The 25,545-nt window shown below is 42.4% G+C and overlaps 1 protein-coding gene across 1 annotated transcript in view; it reads right to left on the bottom strand.

Annotated features, from left to right (window-relative positions):
• The window catches only part of LOC133424516 (chloride anion exchanger-like), a 45,522-nt gene extending 26,678 nt beyond the window's left edge, over positions 1-18,844 (bottom strand). The window contains exons 1-11 of the mRNA XM_061715182.1: positions 18,777-18,844; positions 18,122-18,291; positions 16,915-17,054; positions 13,132-13,242; positions 12,867-13,027; positions 11,588-11,752; positions 11,330-11,482; positions 10,970-11,052; positions 10,526-10,673; positions 10,312-10,425; positions 2,166-2,243 (exon numbers count right to left, since the gene is read on the bottom strand). Of these exons, the coding sequence (XP_061571166.1) occupies positions 2,166-2,243; positions 10,312-10,425; positions 10,526-10,673; positions 10,970-11,052; positions 11,330-11,482; positions 11,588-11,752; positions 12,867-13,027; positions 13,132-13,242; positions 16,915-17,054; positions 18,122-18,252 (1,284 nt within the window). The 5' untranslated portion in view covers positions 18,253-18,291; positions 18,777-18,844. The remainder of the gene's footprint in view (positions 1-2,165; positions 2,244-10,311; positions 10,426-10,525; positions 10,674-10,969; positions 11,053-11,329; positions 11,483-11,587; positions 11,753-12,866; positions 13,028-13,131; positions 13,243-16,914; positions 17,055-18,121; positions 18,292-18,776) is intronic.
• Between the last annotated feature and the right edge of the window lie 6,701 nt (positions 18,845-25,545).

Genomic DNA, 25,545 nt, shown 5'->3' with positions numbered 1-25,545 from the left:
CAGATTGGGGAGGGGGCCAGAGAAACCTACGGAGTCCGACATACTTTTGGCGTAGTTACACACCGAGACAATATTCCTTTTGGTCACTTCCGACTGGCGAAGACGGGAGTCATTAGCTCCGACATGGATGATAACTTTACCATATTTACGATTACCCTTTGCCAGTAGCTTCAAATTTGCTTCTATGTCGCCCGCTCTGGCCCCCTGGATACACCTAACTATGGTCGCTGGAGTCGGCTTCACATGCCTGACTATGGAGTCGCCAATCACCAGGGTCGGTTTCTCAACAGATGTGTCGCTGAGTGGGGAAAATCGGTTAGACACATGAAGGGGGTGGTGGTGTTCCGTGCGCCCTTTAGGACTACGCTTCCTCCGAACCGTCTCCCACCGGTCCTGACTGGCCGGCTGCTCGGGAGCTGCAGGGGAGCGGCTAGGCTCAGCTGCTATGGGCCGGTCCGCCGCTAGCTTAGCCTGGTTAGCTGAGGAGGCTATCGGACTATGGTCAAATTGGCAGAACCGGACCTCTAACTGACTGAGCCTCGCCTCCAGCCCTGTAAATAAATTACATTTTAAGCACTTACCCTCTTCACTAAAGGAGGCAGAGGAATAGCTAAACATTTCACACACTGAGCAGCAAAGAGGTGAAACGGTGGGAGACGGAGAGGCCATGCTAAGATGCTAACGGAGGCTAACGGACAGAAAATGTATCGGTGATTGGTGACAGTGAAAGTTACGGAAGAGAAAATGAGCGAGTGTTGAAATAAAGACAGTAATGTACCAGATATAGTGCTATTTTACCAGAAAACAGTCTAAGTTTTAGACAAAAAAGTCGGGAGAGATCTGAGCCTGCACGCCGTGCAGCAGCAACAGACCGCAACACCAAGAAGTGACGCGATGCGTGACGCAGTACATTACCCAATCAGCAAGCACGCAAGAGCAGAGCCGCAAGCTGACAGGTTCCAGTTTGTTCATGTACATGAGGTTTCTTCAGAACAGTCAAGGGTCTGTTATGGTGTTCCACAGGGTTCAGTGCTAGGGCCAATCTTCAGTTTATACATTCAGCCGTTGGGAAGTATAATCCAGAATCATGGCATACACTTTCATTGTTATGCTGATGATACGCAGCTCTATTTGTCTATGAAGCCGGATGAAAAAGAACCTAGTTAAACTTCAGGCATGTCTTAGGGACATCAAGGAATGGATGTCCAGAAATTTCTTGCTTCTAAATTCAGATAAAACAGAGGTTATCATTCTTGGTCCAGAGCATCTTAGGAAGGGATTAGATGGTGTTGCGATGGCTTCCAGTGCAACTGTGAGAAACCTTGGTGTTGTTTTCGCCCAGGATTTGTTGTTTAAACCATATTAATCAGGTTTGTAAAATAGCATTTTTCCATCTCCGTAATATTGCAAAGATTAGGAAAATCCTCTCGCAGAGTGATGCAGAAAAACTAGTTCATGCATTTGTATCTTCTAGACTGGATTACTGTAATGTGTTGTTAGCAGGATGTCCAAGTAATTTGCTGAATAGGCTCCAGCTGATCCAAAATGCAGCAGCCCGAGTACTGACAGGAATCAGCAGGAGAGACCACGTCTCTCCAGTGTTAGCGTCGCTCCACTGGCTACCCGTAAAATTCAGAATCCAATTTAAAAATGTATTACTTGTTTATAAATTCTCCGTTCTCAGAGTGCAGGTTTACTCGTAGTTCCTAGAGTATCCAAATGTAGATTTGGAGGGCGGGCATTCTGCTATCAGGCACCACTACTTTGGAACCAATTTCCAATCTGGGTTAAGGAGGCTGACACCACCTCCACCTTTAAAACTAAACTTAAAACCTTTCTGTTTAGTAAAGCCTATAGTTAGTGTTTAGTAAACCTCTAGCATAGTTGCAGCTATAGAACAAGACTATAATAGTTAGTCTAGTGCTATAGGCCTATGCTGCAGGGGGGCACCGACATGATCCACTGGGCGGTGCCTCTCACCCTTCTTCTCTTCTCCTCTTGCCTTCTTATCTTCTCTTCCATTTTTTATTTATTATAAGTATCTCATAGCCATCATTGTTATCAATCGTTCTTGTAGTTTGTTGTGCTGGATCCTAGAGACAACTTCTGTTGTAATTATCATTACATAAATAAAATTGAATTGAAGTGAAATGAATGGAATATACCTTTGGTAGTGGTTCTAAGAGGAATCCAATAGCCAAGGTAACGATCATCACTAGGACCGCTGAAAGCAAACCAGCCACCTGAAACAGAAAGGAAAGGTATAGAACTGTACACTTTTCCCTTTTTACCTGAACATATTAAAGTTGCTCCCAGGGGGCTGAAAATGTAGGGAAAAAATATGACCTCCTATAAGAAGATATATCATGGGAGCTGCAGAACCTGTGTAACAATTGAGGGACATATTAAAACTTAAGAACCTGGAAAAGTGCACATCCACTGTTGTGTGGAAAGCATTTTCTTTGAATCCTACTAACAGACTTCCTGAAGAAGATGAATTGTGTCTTCAGGTGTCAGGATGAAAATTGGACAGCGTTGCAAGACCCAAACTGAAGAGACATCAGGGTGACTGTTATGCACGCCTGGGTCTCAAAATGCAATTGATTTGTGTTTGTCTAATTTGTCTGCCATTTCTTGCAGGTATTGGCTCAGGAAAAGCACCAGGAAGGATAAGTCAGAGGGAGCAGTGCTGCTCAGCTGCCACACCAATGACAACTGATCATTTAGTTTATTTCAGTCAGTCAACTCTTGCAGTAAGTCTGAAACACTTTATTGTATCACATGTTTGGCTTTGGCGTTTGGGCTCCCATCAAGCAAAGTTTATCAGGCTTATACATAAATACAGGGGTGTAGGACCAACCCCCCCTTTTGAATCGGAGCCCACAGGTGGAAGCTGGGGTGGGCGGCGGGATTGAGAGGAAGCTTGGTTGGGACATCCGAAGGCATCTAAGAAAGCACACTTCTTACTCCTTAAATAGGTCAAGGAACAAATGGAGTAATTGGAACGAAGCACTCAGAGGGGTGAATAAGCAGGTGCACTGCAGAGGTTGCCTGCTTGAAATAACTCCCAGGGTCGTATCATATATTTTGCCATTTTTTTGTTAACTGTGAAGCTGAGAGTGTGTGATGTGGAAGGACCCTCCAGACCAACTGGCTGTTGTTTTTGCTCAGTTATTGATCTATCCTAGGTCTATCCACATATGACAGCATATCCACAGTTCTCTATAGCGCACTACTACACATGAAACATTGGGCCAGGTTGCTTTTAATGAACATCAACTTTTCTTTCAATACATGCAGTCAGTATGGGGTACAGTGTGAACTAATTCAATAAAACATCCTAAACCAGAGATCTGATCATTAATATTAGGCTGACTAAAATGCAACGATTTTCAACCACTGTGTGCTGTGGAAGATTATCATGCGTACAAATAATACATTACATTTAGTATTCCCAAAAATGGCAGATAATGGACAATGAAATCTTACACACACCCATACATAGACATTCATAAGTCATCATTGACAATGAAAATACAATGAAAGTTAATGTACATGTGTATGCATATGTAGCAATGGTAATGATGATTAGGGATTCTTTTTAGTATAATTTGAACTATATAATTTAATCCAAAATCAGTTATCTGATCTTTGCAGCCATTGAAAGAGCTCATCCACTTTGAAGTTGAGATCAACATTGTGGTGTGTGAAGTATTAAACTACAATCTATTGTAATCTACTGTGAAGCTGATTTTTAGGAAGAGACAAAAAGAAACCTGATACAGTGACGGGCCAGCAAGAGTTAAATGGATGACAACAACAGCAACCTCAGCAGCAACCTCTAAAAAAGAAAAGCAAAAGCCCATGTAAAGTATACTGAATATGAACGTTATTTGCTGTGTGACAATTTTCCCTTTTTGCTATTTTCTATTTTTAGTGTGCCACTTAGCGGTAGTGTTTGAAATGTAAAAACAACATTTATACGTCTTAACACGTCTTATACATTACCCAGGTCCCTTCCGGTGTTTGGTACCACCTGGAGTATGTAGAAGGCAGTGGATTTCTCCCTCTCCCCTATCTTTTTCACAGCTTTTTCACAGATATTTGGCAATATCCTGATTGGCGGCAGACAGATGGTTTCAGAGTCTGTATTATACTCCTCCAAACATCTGCTTACTTTCAGGCTAAATCAGTGTCTCTCAATACACAAGGAGGCCAGGAATGATGATCTGCTCTCTGGTTTGATGGCAAGAAAATTCCACTCCTGGTATAACAACCTGTCTGAAATCAGCTGACCTGTCTTATAAACACAATTCTGGTACTTTGACATCTTGCTTGGGGATAGCTTGAGCAACACTGTAAAGCAGTGATCATCAACTGGCATCAACTGGAATCCGGCCCGCCGAACCGTCCAATCCGGCCCGCGACTGGATTCCATAATTATGTGGATCAAAGAGAAAATATAATGTTGTCCACACTATTAAAGCAACTGAAAACAGCAACAACTGACACTCTTAACTATCAGTAATCCCCGCCATTTATGGCTCTATACATTACAAAATGAGGACAGACCCGCTGCACTTTTTAGCCTGACATTTATTGTTTCACACAGTTCTTTTTTTTTTTAAACATAACTGTACCCTCATGCCCTTACTTAACATTTGGTTTTTATTTCAAAATCTCAACAACAAGCTTCAAACTAGTAGACTTCTCAGGACAAAGAAAGGAGGTAAAACCAACTGGCATAACTTCAAATAGCATGGTAAATAACCTGGTACCAGAACAAAAAAGTCACAAATAATGTTCCCACGTCAAATAAAAAGTAAGATCACAAGGCTGAAATGGGCTACTCACATTGCTTAATGACTGAAGTTACATTTCTTCTCTGACACCAACTTTTTCACATCTTTCAGCACCAAGGAGAGCAGCCTTCATGACGCCCGCGGCCTGGATTTCAGCCAGCTCGCTCTGAATGGCCGCCTCGTCCAACGGCATCATTTTCACCGCGTTTGTGGATAATTCTCCACCTGGGCTGATGGTGAATGGGTCACGCACAAATCCAATGACATCCCTGGAAATTAAAAAGTCATCGAATCTAGCGGAGAAGTTGTCTTTTAATTGTGTGATGAACGTCTTCAGCTTGTGTGTTATGTGGCTTTCTCCCACCGTCTTCAGTGTGTTGAAGTGCAGCAGCCTCCCTGACAACAAATCTGTGTGGAACACATCCAGTTTGTTCCCAAAGGCATCAAGTTTTTCCACCAAATCCACCACAGATTTTTCTTTTCCTTGCAGCTGGAGATTAAGTGTATTCAAATGGGAGAAAATGTTTGTTAAAAACGCAACGTTGCACATGTATTCTCTGTCTTGCATGATGCAGAGATGGTCAGCTGCTGCTTTCAATATACTTTGTTTCAAAAAAATCCACTACTTGGGTACGGAGTTCAACGAAGGGCTCCAGTGCTTTGCCCTTACTGAGCCAGCGCACGTCATTGTGGAGTAACAGGTCATCATGAGAAGCCTGGGATTCCAGCACAAATTTGCGGAACAGGCGGTGCTGCCTGCTTGAATTTCCTCCAAGCACTGACAGTGCGAAGGCCCTATTGTATCTGTAAGAATTTTTTTTTTCTCGTTTTTTTTATTTTTCAGACGAAATGAGGGCCTTTTTGCTCCCCTAAACGTGCCCCAAAAGTCACCAAGGCCAGGCCTGGCGAAAAATTGGATATTTAATGGGTTGCATTAATGGGCGTGGCCTAATGGCTCAACAGCGCCCCCTAGAAAACTTTGTGCCTCAAGCCCCACAATACGGTTTGATGTACATGCACGAAAATTGGTACACACCTGTATCATGTCGCAACTTAAAGAAAAGTCTCTTGGCGCCATGGCCAAAACCGAACAGGAAGTCGGCCATTTTTAATTAATCGTGTAATTTTGGCGCAATTTATGCCAATTCTTCGGCCGTTTCTTCGCCCGAACTGTAACGTGCACCCAGGTGTGTTATACATCAAAATGTGCGTCTCGATCCTGCGATGATGGGCATTACTTTTTTCAGTCAAAAGCGTTACCCCCCTTCTTCTAATTGGTCGATATGTGATAGTTCCTATTTTCTGAAATAACTTTTGAATGGTTTGACATAAAGACTCGTGGGTGGTGTCATCTGACTTAGTTTTGAGTCCTTGACCTTTATTGGTGAAAATTGCACGCACGAGGGCCCGTTCATCGCTGCTTGCAGCTTTAATTTTCATTGTTTTCTCCATCAACTCTTTGAGCTCCCCGCTTAGCTTTGCACACAGCAGGCTTTGATGGATAATACAGTGAAATGTGTTAGTTTTAGGAGCGACAGTCTTTAGTCTGCTCACCAGACCCTTGTTGTTGCCAATCATGGCAGGTGCACCATCTGTCACTGTCAGGTTGATTTTTCTCCAGGGACAATCCATGGCTTTTTTAAAAAATCCTCCAGTTTTCCAAAGATGATGTCAGCAGTGGTGTTGTCCTCCAGAGGAAGCAATGGCAGCAGCTCCTCTCGGAAATCTTTGCCATCAAAGTATCCGACAAAAACGCACGACTATGAAATGTCCGTGTTGTCAGTGACTCATCAATAGCCAGCAAAATGTATTTGGCTTCCTTGATCCCGTCAACGACAGCTTGCTGGACATGCTCTGCCAAGACGTGCAGCAGTTGAAGCAGAGAGAGGTATTTGTTTGACAGATGCAATAACTCTGTCCATGGATTTGTAGGGGGCGTTCCTCCAGAACAGTGACCATGCACTCCTTTAAAACCTCACTTTCCGTGAAAGGCCGGTTATGTTTGCAAAGCCCCCAGGCAGCCTGCAGAAATGCACTTGTTACTCTCTCTTGATCAGTTAAAGTTCGAGTAATAATGCCACTTGCACGGGAGTAGGCAGATTTCCATGTGGCGATTCTTCTCTGATGGGCCTCTGAACGCTCAGGATATGAATCCTTGAAATTTGTATGTTTGGTGTTGTGGTGACGATTCAGATTATATTCTATTGCAACATCAACAGTTTTGTTGTGAATGAGGCAAACAGGTGACGCATTTGGGAAGGTTGGCATGATAAATGCTACTTTTCAGTCCAGTCATGGTTAAAGGATCTGTTTTCCACATCAACTTTTCGTTTCATGGCCTTTGAGAGCCATTTTACCTGAGTTAAGAGGCCTTTTCCTATCATGGTGTTTGTTTTTCAAGTGCTCTATAAATAAAGCTTACTTAATTGAGTTGAGGCAAAATATCTCTATCACTCCTGGTGGATGACTGTGGTTTAGGTGATAAGACACTGACTCATAAAGGCTAAAAATGCCTTCAGTTTTGCAATGAAATGGAAACAAAAATATAAACAATAAACATCAAATAATAATGTTATGCCAAAATTTGACTTTTATTTTGAGTGTCCGGCCCCCAAGGTGACTGTCCGGTAAAATTCTGGGCCTCTGAAAAATATAGTTGGTGACCCCTGTTGTAAAGTTTCTTTTCTTTTCTGTTTGGCATAAATACACTCAGGCTGCCACTAATATCTATTGGTTTGGGATGTGAACAAAAGTAGTGACGACCCAAAATATCATGTGGCCTCATGAGCCACTGGTTATCCTGGGACAGGAAGTGGAGAGGTTGGGCAGCTTCATTACACAGTTGATGAAGAAAGCTCAGCAGTGCCTAGACTTCCTGGGGAGGCTGAGTAAGTTTGGGATGTCACCAAAGATTCTCAGCAACTTCTATAGCTGAGTTGTTGAGTCCATCCTGAACAGCTGCATCGCTGTAGTATGGCAGCGCTACATTATGGAGCACAAACACCTCCAGAGAATGGTGACACTTGCGTCCCCGCCCTCTTTGTAGAGCATCTTCCAGTGCAGAGTCCACAGGACAGCTGGCTCCGTCTGGACCCCACCCACATCCTCCCCTCAGGCTGGGGGTACAGGAGTGTGAAGTGCAGGCCCCCCAGACTCCGGAACTCCCTTTTCCCCTCTGTCATCACACTCCTCAACATCTGACAGGAGTCTGAAATAGACTGCAATACTGCCCCACTATTCCCCCTGTTTAGATTAGTTTTTTCTCACTGGCACACTGACATTGTTATAGTTATATGACATAACTGCGTAATACTGTTTATCTCCCTAACAGTACATAGCACATTTATGTATATAGCTTTACTTTACTTTACTTACACTTACCGGCCACTTTATTAGGTACACCTTGCCAGTACCGGGTTGGACCCCCTTTTGTCTTCAGAACTGCCTTAATCCTTCGTGGCAAAGATTCAACATGGTACTGGAAACATTCTTCAGAGAGTTTGGTCCATATTGACTCATGTCTGCGGATTTGTCGGCTGCACATCCATGATGTGAATCTCCCATTCCACCACATCCCAAAGGTGCTCTATTGGACTGAGATCTGGTGACTGTGGAGGCCCTTTGAGTAGTGAACTCATTGTCATGTTCAAGAGACCAGTTTGAGATGATTCTTTATGACATGTTATGCTGCTGGAAGTAGCATCAGAAGATGGTAAGTGTGACCAGTGTGGTCATAAAGGGATGGACAAGGTAAGCAACAATACTCAGGTAGGCTGTGGCGTTGACATGTTGCTCAACTGATACTAATGGGCCCAAAGTGTGCCAGGAAAATATCCCCCACACCATCACCACCAGCCGTTGATAAAAGGCAGGATGGATCCATTGTTTCATGTTGTCGACGCCAAATTCTGACTCTACCATCCAAATGTGGCAGCAGGAATCGAGACTCGTCAGACCAGGCAACGTTTTTCCAATCTTCTGATTTGGTGAGCCTGTGTACATTGTTGCTTCAGTTTCCTGGTCTTAGCTGACAGGAGTGAACCGGTGTGGTCTGTTGCTCAAGGTTCCACGTGTTGTGGTTCAGAGATGCTCTTCTGCATACCTCGGTTGTAACGAGTGGTTATTTGAGTTAGTCTGGCCATTCCGCTCTGACCTCTGGCATCAACAAGGCACAGAACTGCCGCTCACTGGGTATGTTCTCGTTTTCTGACCCTTCTCTGTAAACCCTAGAGATGATTGTGTTTGAAAATCCCAGTAGATCAGCAGTTTCTGAAATATTCAGACCAGCCCAGACCAGCACTAACAACCATGCCATGTTCAAAGTCACTTAAATCACCTTTCTTCCCTATTCGGATGCCCCGTTTGAACTGTAGCAGATCGTCTTGACCACGTCTACATGCATAAATGCATTGAGTTGCTGCCATGTGATTGGCTGATTAGAAATTTGTGTTAATGAGCAGTTGGAAAGGTGTATCTAATAAATTGGCCGGTGAGTGTATTTTATTGGCTATTTTTAGGGCCAGTGCAAAGGCCCTGTTGTATCTGTACGATTTTTTTTTTTTCTCGTTTTTATTTTTCCAACAAAATGAGGGCCTTTTTGCCCCCCTAAACGTACCCCAAAAGTCACCAAATGTTGCATGCAAGCCAGGCCTGGCGAAAAACTTGATATTTAATGGTTTGCATTAATGGGCGTGGCCTAACGGCTCAACAGCGCCCCCTAGAAAACTTTGTGCCTCAAGCCCCACAATACGGTTTGACGTACATGCACGAAAATCGGTACACATCTGTATCATGTCTCAACTTCAAGAAAAGTCTCTTGGCGCCATGGCCGAAACCCAACAGGAAGTCATCCATTTTGAATTAATCATGTAATTTTGCCGCAATTTATGCCATTTCTTCGGCCGCTTCTTCGCCCGAACCGTAACGTGCACCCAGATGTGTTATACATCAAAATGTGCGTCTCCATCCTGCGACGACGCGCATTACTTTTCTCAGTCAAAAGCGTTACCGTGGCGACGCTAGACGCCAAAAAGCGCGCCCCCCCGTCATCTGATTGGTCCATATAGTCCCTATTTTCTGCCATAACTTTTGAATGGAGATGACGATTTAGATGTGGTGCAAAGCTAACCGAAAGGAGAGACAGGGCACAGTGATTTCCAAGGTTCTGAGGAGGGAAGAATTGTTACAAAGTCACTGATGTTGGCCAGTAACACCAATGAAGACCAAAGAAGGCAGTCATCTCGGTTGATGTTGATGATTCAGCTTCCTTATCAGGGTTATTTATGAAACCCTCAGAGTCAAAGTCCTCAGAATCTGCTATTCTGGTATGGGATCAAGGAGAGCTGTCTGCTCTGTATAACTGGATCTTCTTATCAATAGATTCATAAAGTATCAGTTTACCTGATAACCACTCCTCTATTGTTCCTACTCACATTTTTGTAACATGATGAAAATTGGTACAAGCTGAAGGAATAAAAAAAAGGCAAAAAGATCTGATGTATACATTTACCTGGGTTTTCCCCCCTGTGCTTTCCTGCACTGCACTCCTGGAAAGAGCTGTACTTGCTGCAAAAGACTTGAACGAAGCTCCAAAGATATTGCTGACCCCAAAGGCTATCAGCTCCTGCAAGCAGTTCAAAGAGAAAACAAACCCATACTCTATATATTAAATGACACAAATATCCTATGCACCGTATCTTAATGTTGCTAATGATCAAGCACACCTGGTTTCCATCTATTGTGTAATCATGTTTTACAGAATAGACTTTCGCCACAGAGAAAGCTACAGCAAAACCCACGATAGCCATTGGAAATGCTTCCATTGCTGTTTCCTGGAAAATGTGCAGGTTCGGCGCCATTGGAGACTCATAGCTGAATGGGTTGAGAGGTACAGCGTGAGTACAGTTTGTCTATAACGTTAAACAAACAACATGAATCATCTTGCTTGTCTTTTTAGTGATGAAAATGTTGCAAATCAGACTTGATGATGAAATAATGATGAAATAAACTTGTAAAATCAGCACTACATATGAAGTTGCCACCATGGAAAGTTAGAAACCAGACAAAAGGTAGCTTTCATTTGTAGGGAGGTTTATTAAGTATTTTTGAATTGAATTTGGATTTAAATTGTAAGTTTTAGCCTTTCAATTTCAGCTTTCACTTCTTACCCGCTTGGAATATATCCGACGACATCAATGCCATATATTGTCTTGAAGTCGAATGCAAATGAAACTCCACATGTAATTACAGTCTGGGGAAGACATGGTACATCCTTTTTACATCTGAGTCACTGGATTTAAAAAAAATTAAAGACATTTATTCATCATGTTTACAGATTAAGTCTACAGATTGAGTGTTGTTCCTGTGAATTGACATGAAAGTTATTTTTTCAATGCCATAAATTATCTTAAAATGATAATAAAATAACACAATAATAATTAATCATCTTTGAAATCTTGTGCTTACATACATGAAACATCAAACGTTATGTGCATGTGTATAGGGTGACATTACGCAGTGTTGCTCACCATGATAACCTCTATTGGGATGGGCACAGGTAGTTTCGATTTGAATCTGTCGTTTAACTCTTTAACAAAGAACACCACAACCATGACGACCAGGGAGATCACCACATCACACACATTGCTGGAGGTGATCTTTTGAAAAATGATCTTCAGTGTCTGAAACATAAAACAATCGTTCAACGTTCAGTAACAATGATCAAATCTTCATCTGTCATTACTGTGATAGGAGACGGTAAGAAAATTAAGTTGTTGTGTATTTACATATACAATGGAAAGAATGCCACTAATGCCTGGAACTTGCAGTCCTAACACAAACTTGAGCTGGGAAACCAGAATATGGATGGCAGCTGCTGTGGTGAATCCAGAGACCAGGCTGTCAGACAGGTACAACACGACAAACCCCACCTGTAGCATCCCCATGGCCAGCTGGAAGAGAAAGAGCCGTGACGACGAGAGATGGGGAGATTTATCATTATAATTATTAGTAAAAGTTTAGGTAAAGAATAATAAAACACTGTAATAATAACAGTAAACATAACACCCTTTCTTGAACTCTTCTGACGGATCACATCATTTCTGCATGAAACTTTCTTTTCAAAGATATAACATTTGGGAAACTGTGTCCAATGTAACAAAAAACCTAAACAATATTCTTACTGCATGCAATGACCTGCAAATCTCATTGCCCCATATTTTATTTCCAATATAACATAAACAACATGTCAGATGTTGAAACAGAGAATTTGCCATTTCATGGCAAATAGTAGCTCGATTTGAATTTGATGGTTGGTTTCCATGACAGAATCATGTCTGTTTTGGAACGTCGGGCAGATCACAGCCCATACTGATTTCCCGCCTTGTCCCTCGCACATTAACAAATACAAGGTCCTTTCTTGAAACTTTTAATGATGATAGTGTAGATGATGAGATATTGAAAGTATTTGCATGTTTATGCTGAGGAACATTTTTCTGAAATTGATCAACAATTTGTAGATGCACTTTTTACAATATATTTAAAAATGTATTAAATATTTATTTTTAAAATAAATAAAGTAAATATCTTTACTCTAAATTCTAAACTCTAAATTTATGATGTTCTTTTTGTACTTTTTGTTGTTTGTGCTCCGTCCATCACATTCAAAATGAGCCAGTAAACCTTTGCACAGGATGTTGGAATCATTTTGTCCTCTTCAGACATTTGATGTATTGTATTGTGAATAAAACATGGGTATAAAAGAATTTAATTTATTACATTCAATTTTTATTTATATTCTATATAGTATCCCAATTACTCTGTAAATTAGGTTTAGCAGTAAGTAATTAAAAACTCTGTTTTCATTCACCCACCAGATTCAGCAATTTTTTCAAATTACATTTTTACTTCTTTTTTTTAACAATGATAACAATTTGTACCAGGAAGTTGGGTCATTCTGATGTTTCCAAACAGTTTTTGTTTGTTTGGCACCTGAAATACTTGTTTCAATTGTGATTTATTTGTTCTTCAAGAGATAAGCTGAGTCAAGCTAATTTAATTTTTAACCTGCATTAAACCAACGAGGAAGGTCACGGAAGAAGCCACTAAAACTCTCGCTTCGTCTCTCGTCAAGCCTTCAAACCCTGTAATGTTGGCAGGTGGCCCATCATCTGGGACGAGCCGAGTGACCACTGAACCAATCATCAGACACAAGACTGGGAATGGTCCTGAGGTTAGGGAAAGGAAATATACCAGGTTGAATGTTATCTTTTTGACAGTAGATATAGAGAAGTAGAGTTTATCACATATCAGTTCTATATTATGGCCTTACCCACTGAGATGTGCCGCGAGGTTCCAAGGAAAAAGTAGATGATTACAGGGAAGAAGGCAGAGAAGAGTCCATACCAAGGTGGCAGAGAAGCCAGCAAACAGTATGCCAGACCTGGAATACAAAGACATGTCTTATTGAGTTAGAAACTTATAGTATAGTACAGTATCTCACATTTCACATTTCACCTTTATTAATCAATCAATCCATCCATCCATCCATCCATCCATCCATCCATCCATCCATCCATCCATCCATCCATCCATCCATCCATCCACCCATCCATCCATCCATCCATCCATCAGGGTCCCAGGGGTCTGCTGGAGCCTATCCCAGCTAATCACAGGTGAGAGGCAGCGGCTCACCCTGGACAGGTCACCACATATATACGAATAACCAGACACACTCACACCTATTTAGAATCATACTACCCATGTTTTTGGACTCCACACAGAAAGACCCCCGCCGGGAACCTTCTTGCTGTGAGGCAACAGTGCTAACCACCAAGCCACGGTGCTGCCATTTATTAATCCCCTAAGAGAAATGAATCAAAAGATCTATAATAGACCCACAGCAGTCAAGATTTGAGCACCACAAGCATGATGAACTCATCCAAACCAAGGAAAACAGATAAAAGGGACTGTGGCAGGGTGGAGAGGTTGATGGGACACACGCACCTGTGTCCCATCCGCCTGAGTGGCTACCGCGCCTCCACCCTGCCTGCCTTATAAGGCAGAGCTGATCAGCAGCAAGGGGTGGTGGTATGCTGGTGATCGGTGTGTTGCTGTGCTTGGGCACGTGTGGCGGGCTTTGGTGAATAAAAAGGGTTCTGCACAAAACTCCGTGTCTCTCCCTCCTGTCGGTCGGGCCCCCGTGGCACTCACACTGCTACACTGGCGTCCAACGTGGGGCTCGATGGGAGGGGAGGCATGGAGTGGGCCCTGGACGCGCTCGCCCACGCCATGGCGGACCTGGCCGCCCTGCGCCGGGACCAGGGCGGGCATCAGCTCGCTGTACTGGCGGCGCTGATGCCCGTGGAGCAACCCACCCCTGCGCCACGCTCGAGGTTCGCCGCAGCAGTGCAGGAGGAGCTGGCGGCACCGCAGCTGAGAGGCCGGGAGGCAGAAGCTGCGGGCCGCCAGGCGACGGCTCCTGGGACGGAGGCGGAGACGGAGATGGAGTCGGAGGCGGAGGCGGAGTCGGCTGCAGAGGTGGAGGCGGACCAGCAGGGCGCCGGGGTGGAGGAGGCGGTCCCGGGGGAGGACCAGCAGGGCGGCGTGACGGCGGAGGCGGAGTCGCCCGCGGCGGCGGGTCCCGCGGAGATGGGGCCGGACCAGCGGCCAGAGCAGGGCGTCCAGGAGGAGGCGGTCCTGAAGGCGGACTGGCAGCTGGCGCTGGGCCGCGTCACGGAGGAGGTGGTCCTGGACGCACCGTTTGGCCCGAGGCCACCATGGGCCCGGCCCCGAGAGCGGCTTCCTCGGTGGTCAGGCCGACGCCGGGGACGACCCCCCCGACCAGGAAGGCCCGGGGGGTTCCGGGCTTCCTCTCCCGCTCCGAGGGGGCGGGGGGGGAGTAGGCTCGGCCGGACGGACCCCGGCGCGAGATTGGCATTGGGGGTGTGTGGCAGGGTGGAGAGGTTGATGGGACACACGCACCTGTGTCCCATCCGCCTGAGTGGCTACCGCGCCTCCACCCTGCCTGCCTTATAAGGCAGAGCTGATCAGCAGCAAGGGGTGGTGGTATGCTGGTGATCGGTGTGTTGCTGTGCTTGGGCACGTGTGGCGGGCTTTGGTGAATAAAAAGGGTTCTGCACAAAACTCCGTGTCTCTCCCTCCTGTCAGTCGGGCCCCCGTGGCACTCACAATGCTACAGGGACTATATAGCCAGCATCAATTAGCATTTCTCAAGAGAAATACAAGGAAGATGAAAATGATCATCCTAATCATGAAACATCAAGACAAAGGTTAGTCAAGCTTTACATCAATCTATTTGGCATCATTGCACTTGGCATCTTCCACACCTCACTGTAGAAGCGTATCTCCAAGCACAGACCCTGTGGTCTCATCACTAATATACAATATCACCACCCACACTACAATGCTATGCTGCTCCCTTACTGTTTATCCTAAACCAGACACTGTGCGTCATTGTCTACATGTTAATGCCGTATCCGTCAGAAGAATCCTGACCCAGATCTTCACACTCTATTTGTCATCTACATGTTCAGTTTGTCTGTTTATCCTAAACCAAACCTTAACTACAGGATGTGCCTCTGTGCTGAATGTGACCAATATGATCAGGTAATCCAGCACACACAATACACTTTCTACTACCACGTTTCTGATACACACAGATCCCATAATGCTCATCGCTGTTGAAACCACCAATCACATCAATGGCTCCTATCAAATTCATAAACTAAAATATTGTGTGGGATTGACTCACAATGACAAAATTATCAGCCATTTACGCAATCTGCTGGCAAACAAGTGCTTGTTACAAGGAATTCAAGTAGCAGAATTAGAGAGTCAGAAAAGAGAAGCCTCACAGTTTAATCTTCATATTATAATTCGAAGAAACAAGCAGTTCTCATTTTTACTCACACTAACTGTAATTGCTCTGAATATATATATATATATATATATATATATATATATATATATATATATATATATTTGCCGGAGCAAACGGTTATTCTTAAATTGTTAGAATATCGACAATCCTGGTTTCCAAAACAGCTAAAAAATAGGAATTGGTTCAAATCACTGAAATTTGTCGTATCAAAATTCTATCAGAGACATCAAATCAAATCAATAACCTTGCAGAATCATAAAATTAAATATGACGAGAAGCCCCAAACCTCTTAAGCTACTTCCTGGCAAATCTAAGTCTTAGCTTGGAAAATTGTGGCACAAGCATTATGTGAGAAGAGATATTAATATTCAATCTACCCTTTCCTAACTACTATAAATCACCACAGCTCCAATAAATAAAGAATTTAAAGTGAGTAGACACGAATTCGGCACACTCCAATAAACAAGAAAACTATCATTTCAAAAACGTAAACAAAATAGTATTACCTTCACCTCCTTTCCCAGAATAATCACTTCTCACAATCTCTCAAATTCTATGTGACAATATCCTGTTGTGTCCATCCTTATTTTGACTTGGTGATCTCTTAACAATAAACCTGCCACCTCATTGTGAGAAATATACGGTATATTCACTTCATATATACACTCACTTTACAATAGCCATGAAAACAATTATTCTGAACTGTAAAACATTAACTCATAAACCTTAACCATCATTTGGCTGGTCCTCCTAAAAGAACAGACAACCAGGGTATAATACTTAACTCTAACCTGCTCACTTTGATAAGATATGGAGCCCATTAGCGCTACCGTACCCTGTCTACCTAGTCTACACACACACACACACACACACACACACACACACACACACACACACACACACACACACACACACACACACACACACACACACACACACACACACACACACACACACACACACACACACACACACACACACACACACACACACACACACACACACACACACACACACACACACACACACACTGAGTAAAGGGGGAAAAGGGAGTCGGCTAAAATTTAAAAAAGCAATGAAAAGAACAAAAACCTATCACTTCTTTGTTACAATTGTTACAACACTGCACTGCATGTGTTGCCAGTTGAAACCTTGCTGGAGAAACAGTCGCCATGTTTTCAGAGATATGCTCATCCTACTACTGCTACTCACCTTGCAGGACAGCCACAAGTCCGGTGCTGCAACCTGATACGATATCAGAGAGCAGCCACTCTTTGATTTGGTAGATTTTCATCCAACCAATGACAGGCAGGAGGGAGAGGGCAGCATTCTTGGTTCGTTTTGTGTCAAATCTGAAATAATACATAAATGGATTGTATATATATAAATAAATATATATATGTAGACACTATTATAAATTACTTAAATTCCCTTCAGGAATAAATAAAGTATTTTTCAGTCAAATTGAATTTTGAATTATGTTTGAAAATAGAATTTGAAACTGTTTTCAGGGTGTATAATCTAATCACGTTGGCATTATTTGTAATGTACATTGTATTTCAATACGGGGTTTTTTTGTCATACAAAAAGAAACAAATTGACTCCTGATCCACACATACATCTGCCTCAAATGCAGAATTATTTACATCATAGGAAAAAAAACAGAGAAGAATCTACACTGAACGAACTGTGACTATGCATGATACTATCAATTAGTGTAATAAAATTAGACTGTTGAAACTTTATTATCCAAAATACGGACTATAATTCAGCACTGCTACTGACTCATAGTTTTTCAAAAGAGATCAAGCCCAAAGGTTTACAACCGACTCTAAAAATCCAGGACCTATCCCTAAAATAAACTAAATACACACACCAAATAACTGGGTGTAGATTCTCAGTCACCCAGGTCATGGTAATCCTTGATTAGAAGGTAAATCATTTTAAAACGTATTTTCTTCATTCTAAAAGACATGTTCAGTTGCCTGCTACTCAGGCTTTGTAGAATATACTATACATTAAATAAATTAGCATTTGGGTAGTATCTAATTTGCAAAGAAACATTTACTACAAGATCCAGAAAGTTTCATAGCTCAATATGGTAATGATTATTTCTCAAACTATAAAAACAAAATTTTATTAGGCCACAATGATTAAGAATTACATGATTTAAATTAAACAGTATCGTTGCAAAATGCAATAATTTAAGTCCTGAAGCTTTCATTAGATATAAACAATATTGTCTATGTGAGTAGCCTTAAAATCAGATGATGGTATTCATATCTTACTTCACATTAAAATTGTTTCCTGTAATTACAATAGTTAATTAACTGTTTTAAAACATAGAGGTGAAATAAATATGTATAATCTAACACTCCACAGAATACAAATTAAATTCAAAAACATTGTGTGTCCTTACGTCAGGTATTGTTTAATGTGGTCCAATATGTTTTTGCGGCGCCTGTAGACCTTCTTGTGTTCCTCAGCGAATGACTCTTCTGAGTACAGCGGCCGGGTCACAGCATACAGCCGAGCTTCTGGTCGCATCATCCTGCCTCTACCGGAGCACCACTGCTTTCTCTTTATGTGCTTTTGACATACATTTATCACATTAGGTCAGGAAAAGGATCCTGTCTTGCCTTTGAACATCACTTATCAAAGATAATTAACAGCAAACAACAAAGATACCGAACAAGCAGAGCACATAAGCCAGGTAAGAGTCTGCATTGTCCTGAAGGGAAGATTTGTCAGGGGCTTTGAGGTCCAAGCACCAAGAAACAAGGCATAAGAGACTTGTATTTAGTCCTGATGCAAAAAACAAATAAAAAAAACCTCTTCTCATGGACTTAACAACATTCTTGTTAATTTTATTTGTAGGTTAGACCTACTTCAGGCATCAAAAATATACCATCCAAATAAATCATTTCCCACAAAGAATCATTTTGTTTTTCATTTACAATCAATTACTGGAAAAAAATTATTACTTTATGAGCAACAGTGTAAATATAAATAAAGGGTAACTTTTTTTTTTAATTTCACATCTTTTCTAGTATAGTTAGTCTTATCCAACATACCCAATACAGTACTCTGCCTCAAAGTTTCCACGCTCTCTTCTTCTTGCTGCTGCACCAGATCAACTTCCTAGTTGATCTGAACAGCATCAATAAATGCTTCCTCACCCACTAATCTTCCTTGTAAATATTAACCTCAATTATGATAAAGCGACTGCAACTGTCCTTGACCAATGTTCTGTCAGATATCTGTAAAACCACAGTATTCAGGGGAAAAGTTGTCAAAAAAGACAGGACAGGACATTTCAGGTCATTGTTAATAAATCAAAATCAAGTAGCTTCTCAAAATTAAACTGTTTCAAAGGTTAGCTGTAGCTCTGGTGCATTGTTTCATTTTCAAGAGGCTTTGTGTAAACTGCTGCACACATAAACTATATTTGGCTGACAGTCTGGTGATCTAATAATCAGATATCTGGCATGAAACTTAATACATTACAATCAAATTTAACAGTGTTGCACCTGTCTGTGTGCGTGATCGTGCGTGTATCCGTGCATGTGTGTCCCTATGGGAGTGCATGATGGTGTAACTGACCGTCCCTGGGTTCATTGCATTCAGCCGGAATGCAAACATTACAGAAAAGTATGAGAATGACCTTATCAAAGTGTCTGTGCAGTTAATTAAAGGGAGGCAATGCCTCCAGCGTTTATTGATTTCCCAGTGCAGTTAAGGCCAGGTTCAAGGGAAATGTGTATTTATTTGAGCTTACGATCATGAATACATCCCTTTGTTATAATCTAATCTTCAGCTCCAAAAAAGAAAAGTTAATCAATATACTTTAACCGAACCCAATCTTTGGAAATTTTTGTTGGGGTCTTGACAAATGGTTTCGGCTGGTCTTTGTTCTGTCACAACATGCAAGTGATAAGCAACAGCAACTGGTACAGTACGTAATAAATGCCGGAACAACTTTTTTCTTGTTTAGATAAAGGTCAGACTTTCCATTTATCAAGCCTTTATTTCCACACTTCAAAGAGAGTGATGCAGAACATGATGTGTGTGTGTGTTTTCACATAAAGACTTAATAAAAGCACCGGATGGATCTTATTTCTAGTCAAAGAATGTATGATCAATACATTACTATACTATAGAACAAGACTATAATAGTTAGTCCCAAACATAGCTTGGTGCTAGATATGCTGCTATAGGCCTATGCTGCAGGGGGAAACCGACATGATCCACTGGGCGGTGCCCCTCACCCGTGTTCCCTTCTTTCCTCTTCCATTTTTTATTTATTCTAAGAATCTCATAGCTATCATTGTTGTCCATCGTTCCTGTAGTTTGTTGTGCTGGTCTGCCAACCCCCCCAACCTCCTTTGTCTCAGGATCCATATGCTCAGGCTCTGTCATTTCACCAGCCCTTCTTTGGTTTTAGTAAATGACTCTGGGCCAACAGAGGGTGGAGGATGGACCAGTGGCTTTAGAAGCTCTCAAGGACTGAATCACAGACAATTCCAGTGGAGTGACCACATGTTAAGCTAGATTGGTAAGGCTGTTGAAAAGAGCAACTCTGACCCCTGTTTAAAGTCATTCTGTCAATGGCCTTAGATAGATAAGGAAGTAGTTAGACCGGCCAGTAGTTTTCAAGTGAGCAGTAATGAAAGAGGGTTTTTTGAGTAGAGGCTTTACCAGTTCCTTTGTGAAGGCAGTGAGAACTGTCCCCAAACCCATGGTGAAACACAAGCTGTCACACATTTATCACATGTGTGACAGCTGGTGTGGCAGATGAAGTTATGGCTTGGAGGAGTCTTGTAGGTATGGAATGGAGTTGTCATGTTGTGTGGGAAGTAAAGTCCAAGTGTTAAATGCGACTGCCAGAAAGATAGATCAGAACATGTAGTAGGACTGCTACATGTGTGGATAAAAGGGTCTGATGGCACACTCAGAAGAGTCAGAAAGGGATATGTAGTGGGACTGCTATATGTAAAAGTTAACAGAGTCAGATGGCATGCCTGTCCAGGGAAGTTGCTACTGATAGCTGCCACCTTATCAGTGTAAAAGGAACCAAAGGTATTTACAGATAGATAAGGAACACTGGATAAGGGACGCTGGAGAAAGTAGAGAATAGCTTCCGAAAGTCAAAGGGCTGCTGATCTTGCCATTTCCCATGTTCCTTTTTTTCAGAGTTGATGCCAGAGGTAAATGAGGATAGGAGAGAGGTATAAACCGGAAGGTTAACAGGGTCAGAGGTTTGTCAGCATTTTCTTTCTGCTGCAGATTTTGGTACGTAGAATTCAAAGGGTATCAGTCAGAGCTGCCTAGAGCAAATATGTTATGGGTAAAAGGGATGCATTTCTGGTTCCAGTTCGTGAAGCAGTAGTGAACTTTCAGCGCTCTTTTCTTCGTGTGTGTGTGATTTTTATTTATTTTTTGCACAATAAAAAATCCTTATCTCTTTGATTCACTGTGACTGGAAAAGCCGGAAGATAAACAAAGTATCAACTAGCGCTCTGGGAGGGTATTGCACTGCGGCGAAATGGAGTGACGGAGAAGTCCGAAGGGTGCACGACGGCGTCATGGCAACGGCGTAGGCTCTGCGTTGGTTTAACACAGAACCTTAAATCAGGCTTAAGCTGAATGAGATAGCGGTCAGAGAAGTGAAGAGGACTTTGACACAATGTGCTGCACAGTTTTGTGTGACAATCAGGTCAAGACGTGTGCTAGCTTTAGGGTAGGAGGGCTGGGAAGCCTGGTTAGATTGACTGAGTCAATCAGGGAGAGGAAATGTGCAGAGCTGAGTTTGTCTCAGTGGATGTTCATGTCACCCGAGAACAAGGATATTCATGCTCAGAGGTGGAAGACAGCAGAGTGTCAAGCTCATCCACAGATGTCCACATTTGGTAATGTAAATCACAACCACGGTGACTTTGACCGGAGCAGTCACTGTAACTGCATGGTGGTCAAAAGATGCATATTCTTCAGGAGGCATCCTTTAGGTAAATTTCCATTTGCTGGAACTCAATAAACTTGCTCTCCCCTCCACCCAGACACAGAGACAGTTTCTTCCCCCAAGCTGTTGCTCTGATGAACTCTCAACACTCATAGAGTCTCAGAGAAATCAATCACAGTGCAATAATAATAATAAAATAATATAATTATAATAACACAATCATATGTTGTGACAATGCACCTTCCAATAATCACGATTACCTCATTCTGCTGCAAATTTCACAAATTGTATAAATGTTAATAAGAGCTGTAATTTGTCTATTACCTATTTACTGTACAGTGAGCGAAAATAACCGAGTCATATTCCATGTCTTGTCTGACCTGACCTGGCCAAATAAACATGATTCTGATTCTGATTCTGATGTTGGGATATATGGTAGGCATTATAAAATGAGGTATGGGAGTATCGAGTCCTTTCTCAGAGGATTCACAAACTTGCTTTGTCTTCCATCTGTTGTGGCTCCCCAGCAGCCAGCAGCAGACCAGCCCAACTCAGTTGCTGGCAATTCCAATCAGGCCAGCTGCTCCAGATCAGCCTCGTCACCAGCAGTCTACAAGGGGAGGCTGAGAGCACACGGCCAGTGCTTGAATGTTGTCTCCTGTTGGCTCCCTCCATGCAAACTAGTGTCTCTCCGCTCCATTCTTCCATCTTGCTCCAAGTGTTGCCCCCATCGCACTCCCTCATGGACTCTCTCCTGTTACCCTGCTCCCAGGATTCCCCCTTCCATACCTCCTTAGCCAGGTCTGAATAAACGCCTTTAAACTCATCTCACTCCTGACTCGATTCTTTGTCTCTGGGTCCCAGCACATTTGGCTATTGTGGTTTCCTGAGCTTAACACCATCAAGCATATTCTCATGCGAAGAGGCCTGAACACAAGGGCTGACATTTATTCTGATCTATTAATGGATAATGGATTAATGTGCATACTAGTTATAGTAGACCTCAGTGCTGCTTTTTGTCACTGTTTGGGTTTCTGTCTGTTCCTGTTTTATTTTGAAAGCATGTGTCCTTGTGTTTTAGTTCTGTTTTGCAGAAGTGCAGCTGTCTCGCCAGCCCTTGTGTGTATTTTTTCTCTTTCCCTTGCTCCCTGCTGGTCCATAATGTTTCCCCTTCATGTTTCTCATCATGGTTAGTTTCTGGTTTTGTCAAGTTTGGGCTCTTGTGTTTGTTTTGGATACTGCTCAGCAGTGTTTTTACTTAAAAATTACCTTTGGGGGAGTTCCAACATGGCGGCGAGCTGAACGCACGCATCGAAGAGTGCTCCCATTGGGCTAACGGCTAATCCTGCTAATATACTGAATACTCGAAAGCATCTTACTTTTGACTTATCCCAGCTGATACACTGAAACTTCTGTGGACGTAATGGCAACCAGAAAGCAGAACGAGGTGATAGTATAGGCTGCTCTCCCCACCGACCTCGACCCGTCTCCCTCCGCACCCTCAGATAAGCTAACCGTGAGCAGTGCAGCTAACACCGCCATTATGGAAATTACGGGAGGAGACATGATCATGAAAGCTATAGCCGACATGAAGGAGGAGTTTTCGGGGATCTTTGCAGGGGTCATGACGGCCATACACGATATTAAACAGGAGTTTTAGGCAAATTTTCCAGCAGACTCACGGAGGCAGAACAGCGCATTGGGGACACTGAGGATAACGTAACTACTCTGCAAAAAACAGTGGCCACGCTCCAGAAGCAGGTAGGCTATCTTACTGCTAAGGCTGAGGATCATGAGAACCGTAGCCGGCGCAACAATCTCCGTCTCATCAACCTGCCGGAGGGAGCAGAGGGGCGCGACGCAGCAACTTTTGTGGAGAGATGGCTTCCCGAGGCGCTGGGCACCGACTCCTTCCCTTACACGCTCTTCATTGAAGGAGCCCACCGCCTGCAGGGCTGTCAAGACCGTAACTTCCCCAGACCGGTAATAATGCGCTTCCTTAACTTTAGAGATAAAGAAAGGGCGATGCGAGCAGCCAGAGCTAAAGGAAAAGTGATGTTTGAAGAGCAGGAGGTGAAATTCTTCCAAGATGTTGCCAAGGAAACACATCAAAAGGAAGCGTTTTGATGAGGTGAAGCAGCAGCTCAAAGCCCTGAATGTTCAATACGGGATCCTACATCTAACCATGCTCCGGGTAACACACGCAGGTCGGTCCCAAGTTTTTGACAACCCGGAGGATGCTGCAGCTTTCGCCCGAAGTCTCTCCGCCAGTCGGTCAGATTAAAAAGAATATGTTACAAATTCACAGATGCTGAGGATAATGACTGGGTACTACGAATTTCTTTTTTTTTACTGGTCATTCTGAACAGACAAGCAGCTGTTTACTCTCCGTGAAATGCGGCCGGTGCACTGCCATGGAGAAATATTGTCTGCTGATATACTGTAACTGACGAGGTGAGGATCATGATGAAAACATTTTTTAAAGTCTTCTTTTTTTTCCTATTTCCTCCCTCTATTCAAGACTTTTTGAAACAATATCTTACTCAGGGCAATGTTACTTTTGTTGAATGCTCTCTGTTTTTGAGAGGTTTTTGTTGTTTCTTTGCCGTTAGCCAGGGACAGCTGTGTTGGACATGTGTGTAAGTATCGCTATTCTGCTCCTCTTCGTAGGATCAGACCAGCTATATGTTGGGATTTCATATGTTTGGGTTAGTGGGGAACGCTGTCAGGTTCTGGGTGACAGTGGGGGAGGGATATTCTCATCTTTCATTGGAAGACAATTTAATCTCATAGTGATTTTTTCCTGTTTTTGTCCATACTGCATTTATTTCTTATATTTTTTACCTTTGAGTACCTTTGCTTAAACTGCAATGTGTATGGTATTCACCTCAAAATGTTGATGATGTATAATGAATGATGACTCAACTATAAAGATAACCACTTGGAATGTGAGAGGTTTAGGGAAAGTGGCTAAATTGAAGCAGGTTATGACAAGGGTTAAACTACTAAAATCAACTGTTATATTTTTACAAGAATCGCATCTACTGTCTAGTGATATAATGAAGGTGAGGAGACGTTGGCCTGGTCAGGTCTACTCTGCTTCGTTCTCTACCTGCTACAGGGGAGTTATTACATTCATCCACAAATCTCTTCCTATGGACGTATTACCTGATCCGAATGGAAGATATCTGATTTTGCAAGGTTCATTCTTTAGTGAAAATATTTCACGGCTAACTTGTAATGGCCCATGATGACTGCCCCAAATTTTTTGAGAATTTTTTCTTGTTACTAGCCTCGCTACTAGGTAGATTATTAATTGGTGGAGACTTTAATTGCACAATCTCTCCTCATCTTGACCGCTCTTCTGGCATTGACACAACAGACACACAGAGCAGCAAAATTTTACAGTCTTTCATTAAGGAACTAAATTTATGTGACCCTTGGAGGAGACTGTTTCCTAATAATAGAGAATACTCATGTTACTCAAGTGTATCTAAGGGCCACTCCGGAATTGATTACTTTTCTTTCTTTCTTTCAAAGGTCTTTTTATTAACGAAAAGTCAAGAATAAAACATTAACTTTACAGGAGGAAGATTTTTTCTTTTTTTTCCCCCTTTATCAGTCCCCACCCAGACCACAACACACCTCGTTGCCCAAACATGGACAAACAACACCAGCTGCCCATAAGAAATAAACACAGCATTATGAATATATAAGAATCAAGCATAGCAAAGTTACAGACAATTGAATGAGTTCGAAAATAAATAAATAATTAAGTACATTTAAATAAACAAGTGCATAAAAAAAATATATATATTTATAAAAATATATATATATATATATATATATATATATATATATATATATATATATATATATATATA

Source organism: Cololabis saira, chromosome 23 (genome assembly GCF_033807715.1).
Source record: "Cololabis saira isolate AMF1-May2022 chromosome 23, fColSai1.1, whole genome shotgun sequence".
NCBI classification, from domain to species: domain Eukaryota; kingdom Metazoa; phylum Chordata; class Actinopteri; order Beloniformes; family Belonidae; genus Cololabis; species Cololabis saira.
The sequence above is the reverse complement of the archived record's forward strand: the minus strand, read 5'-3'. Positions and strand labels throughout refer to the sequence as shown.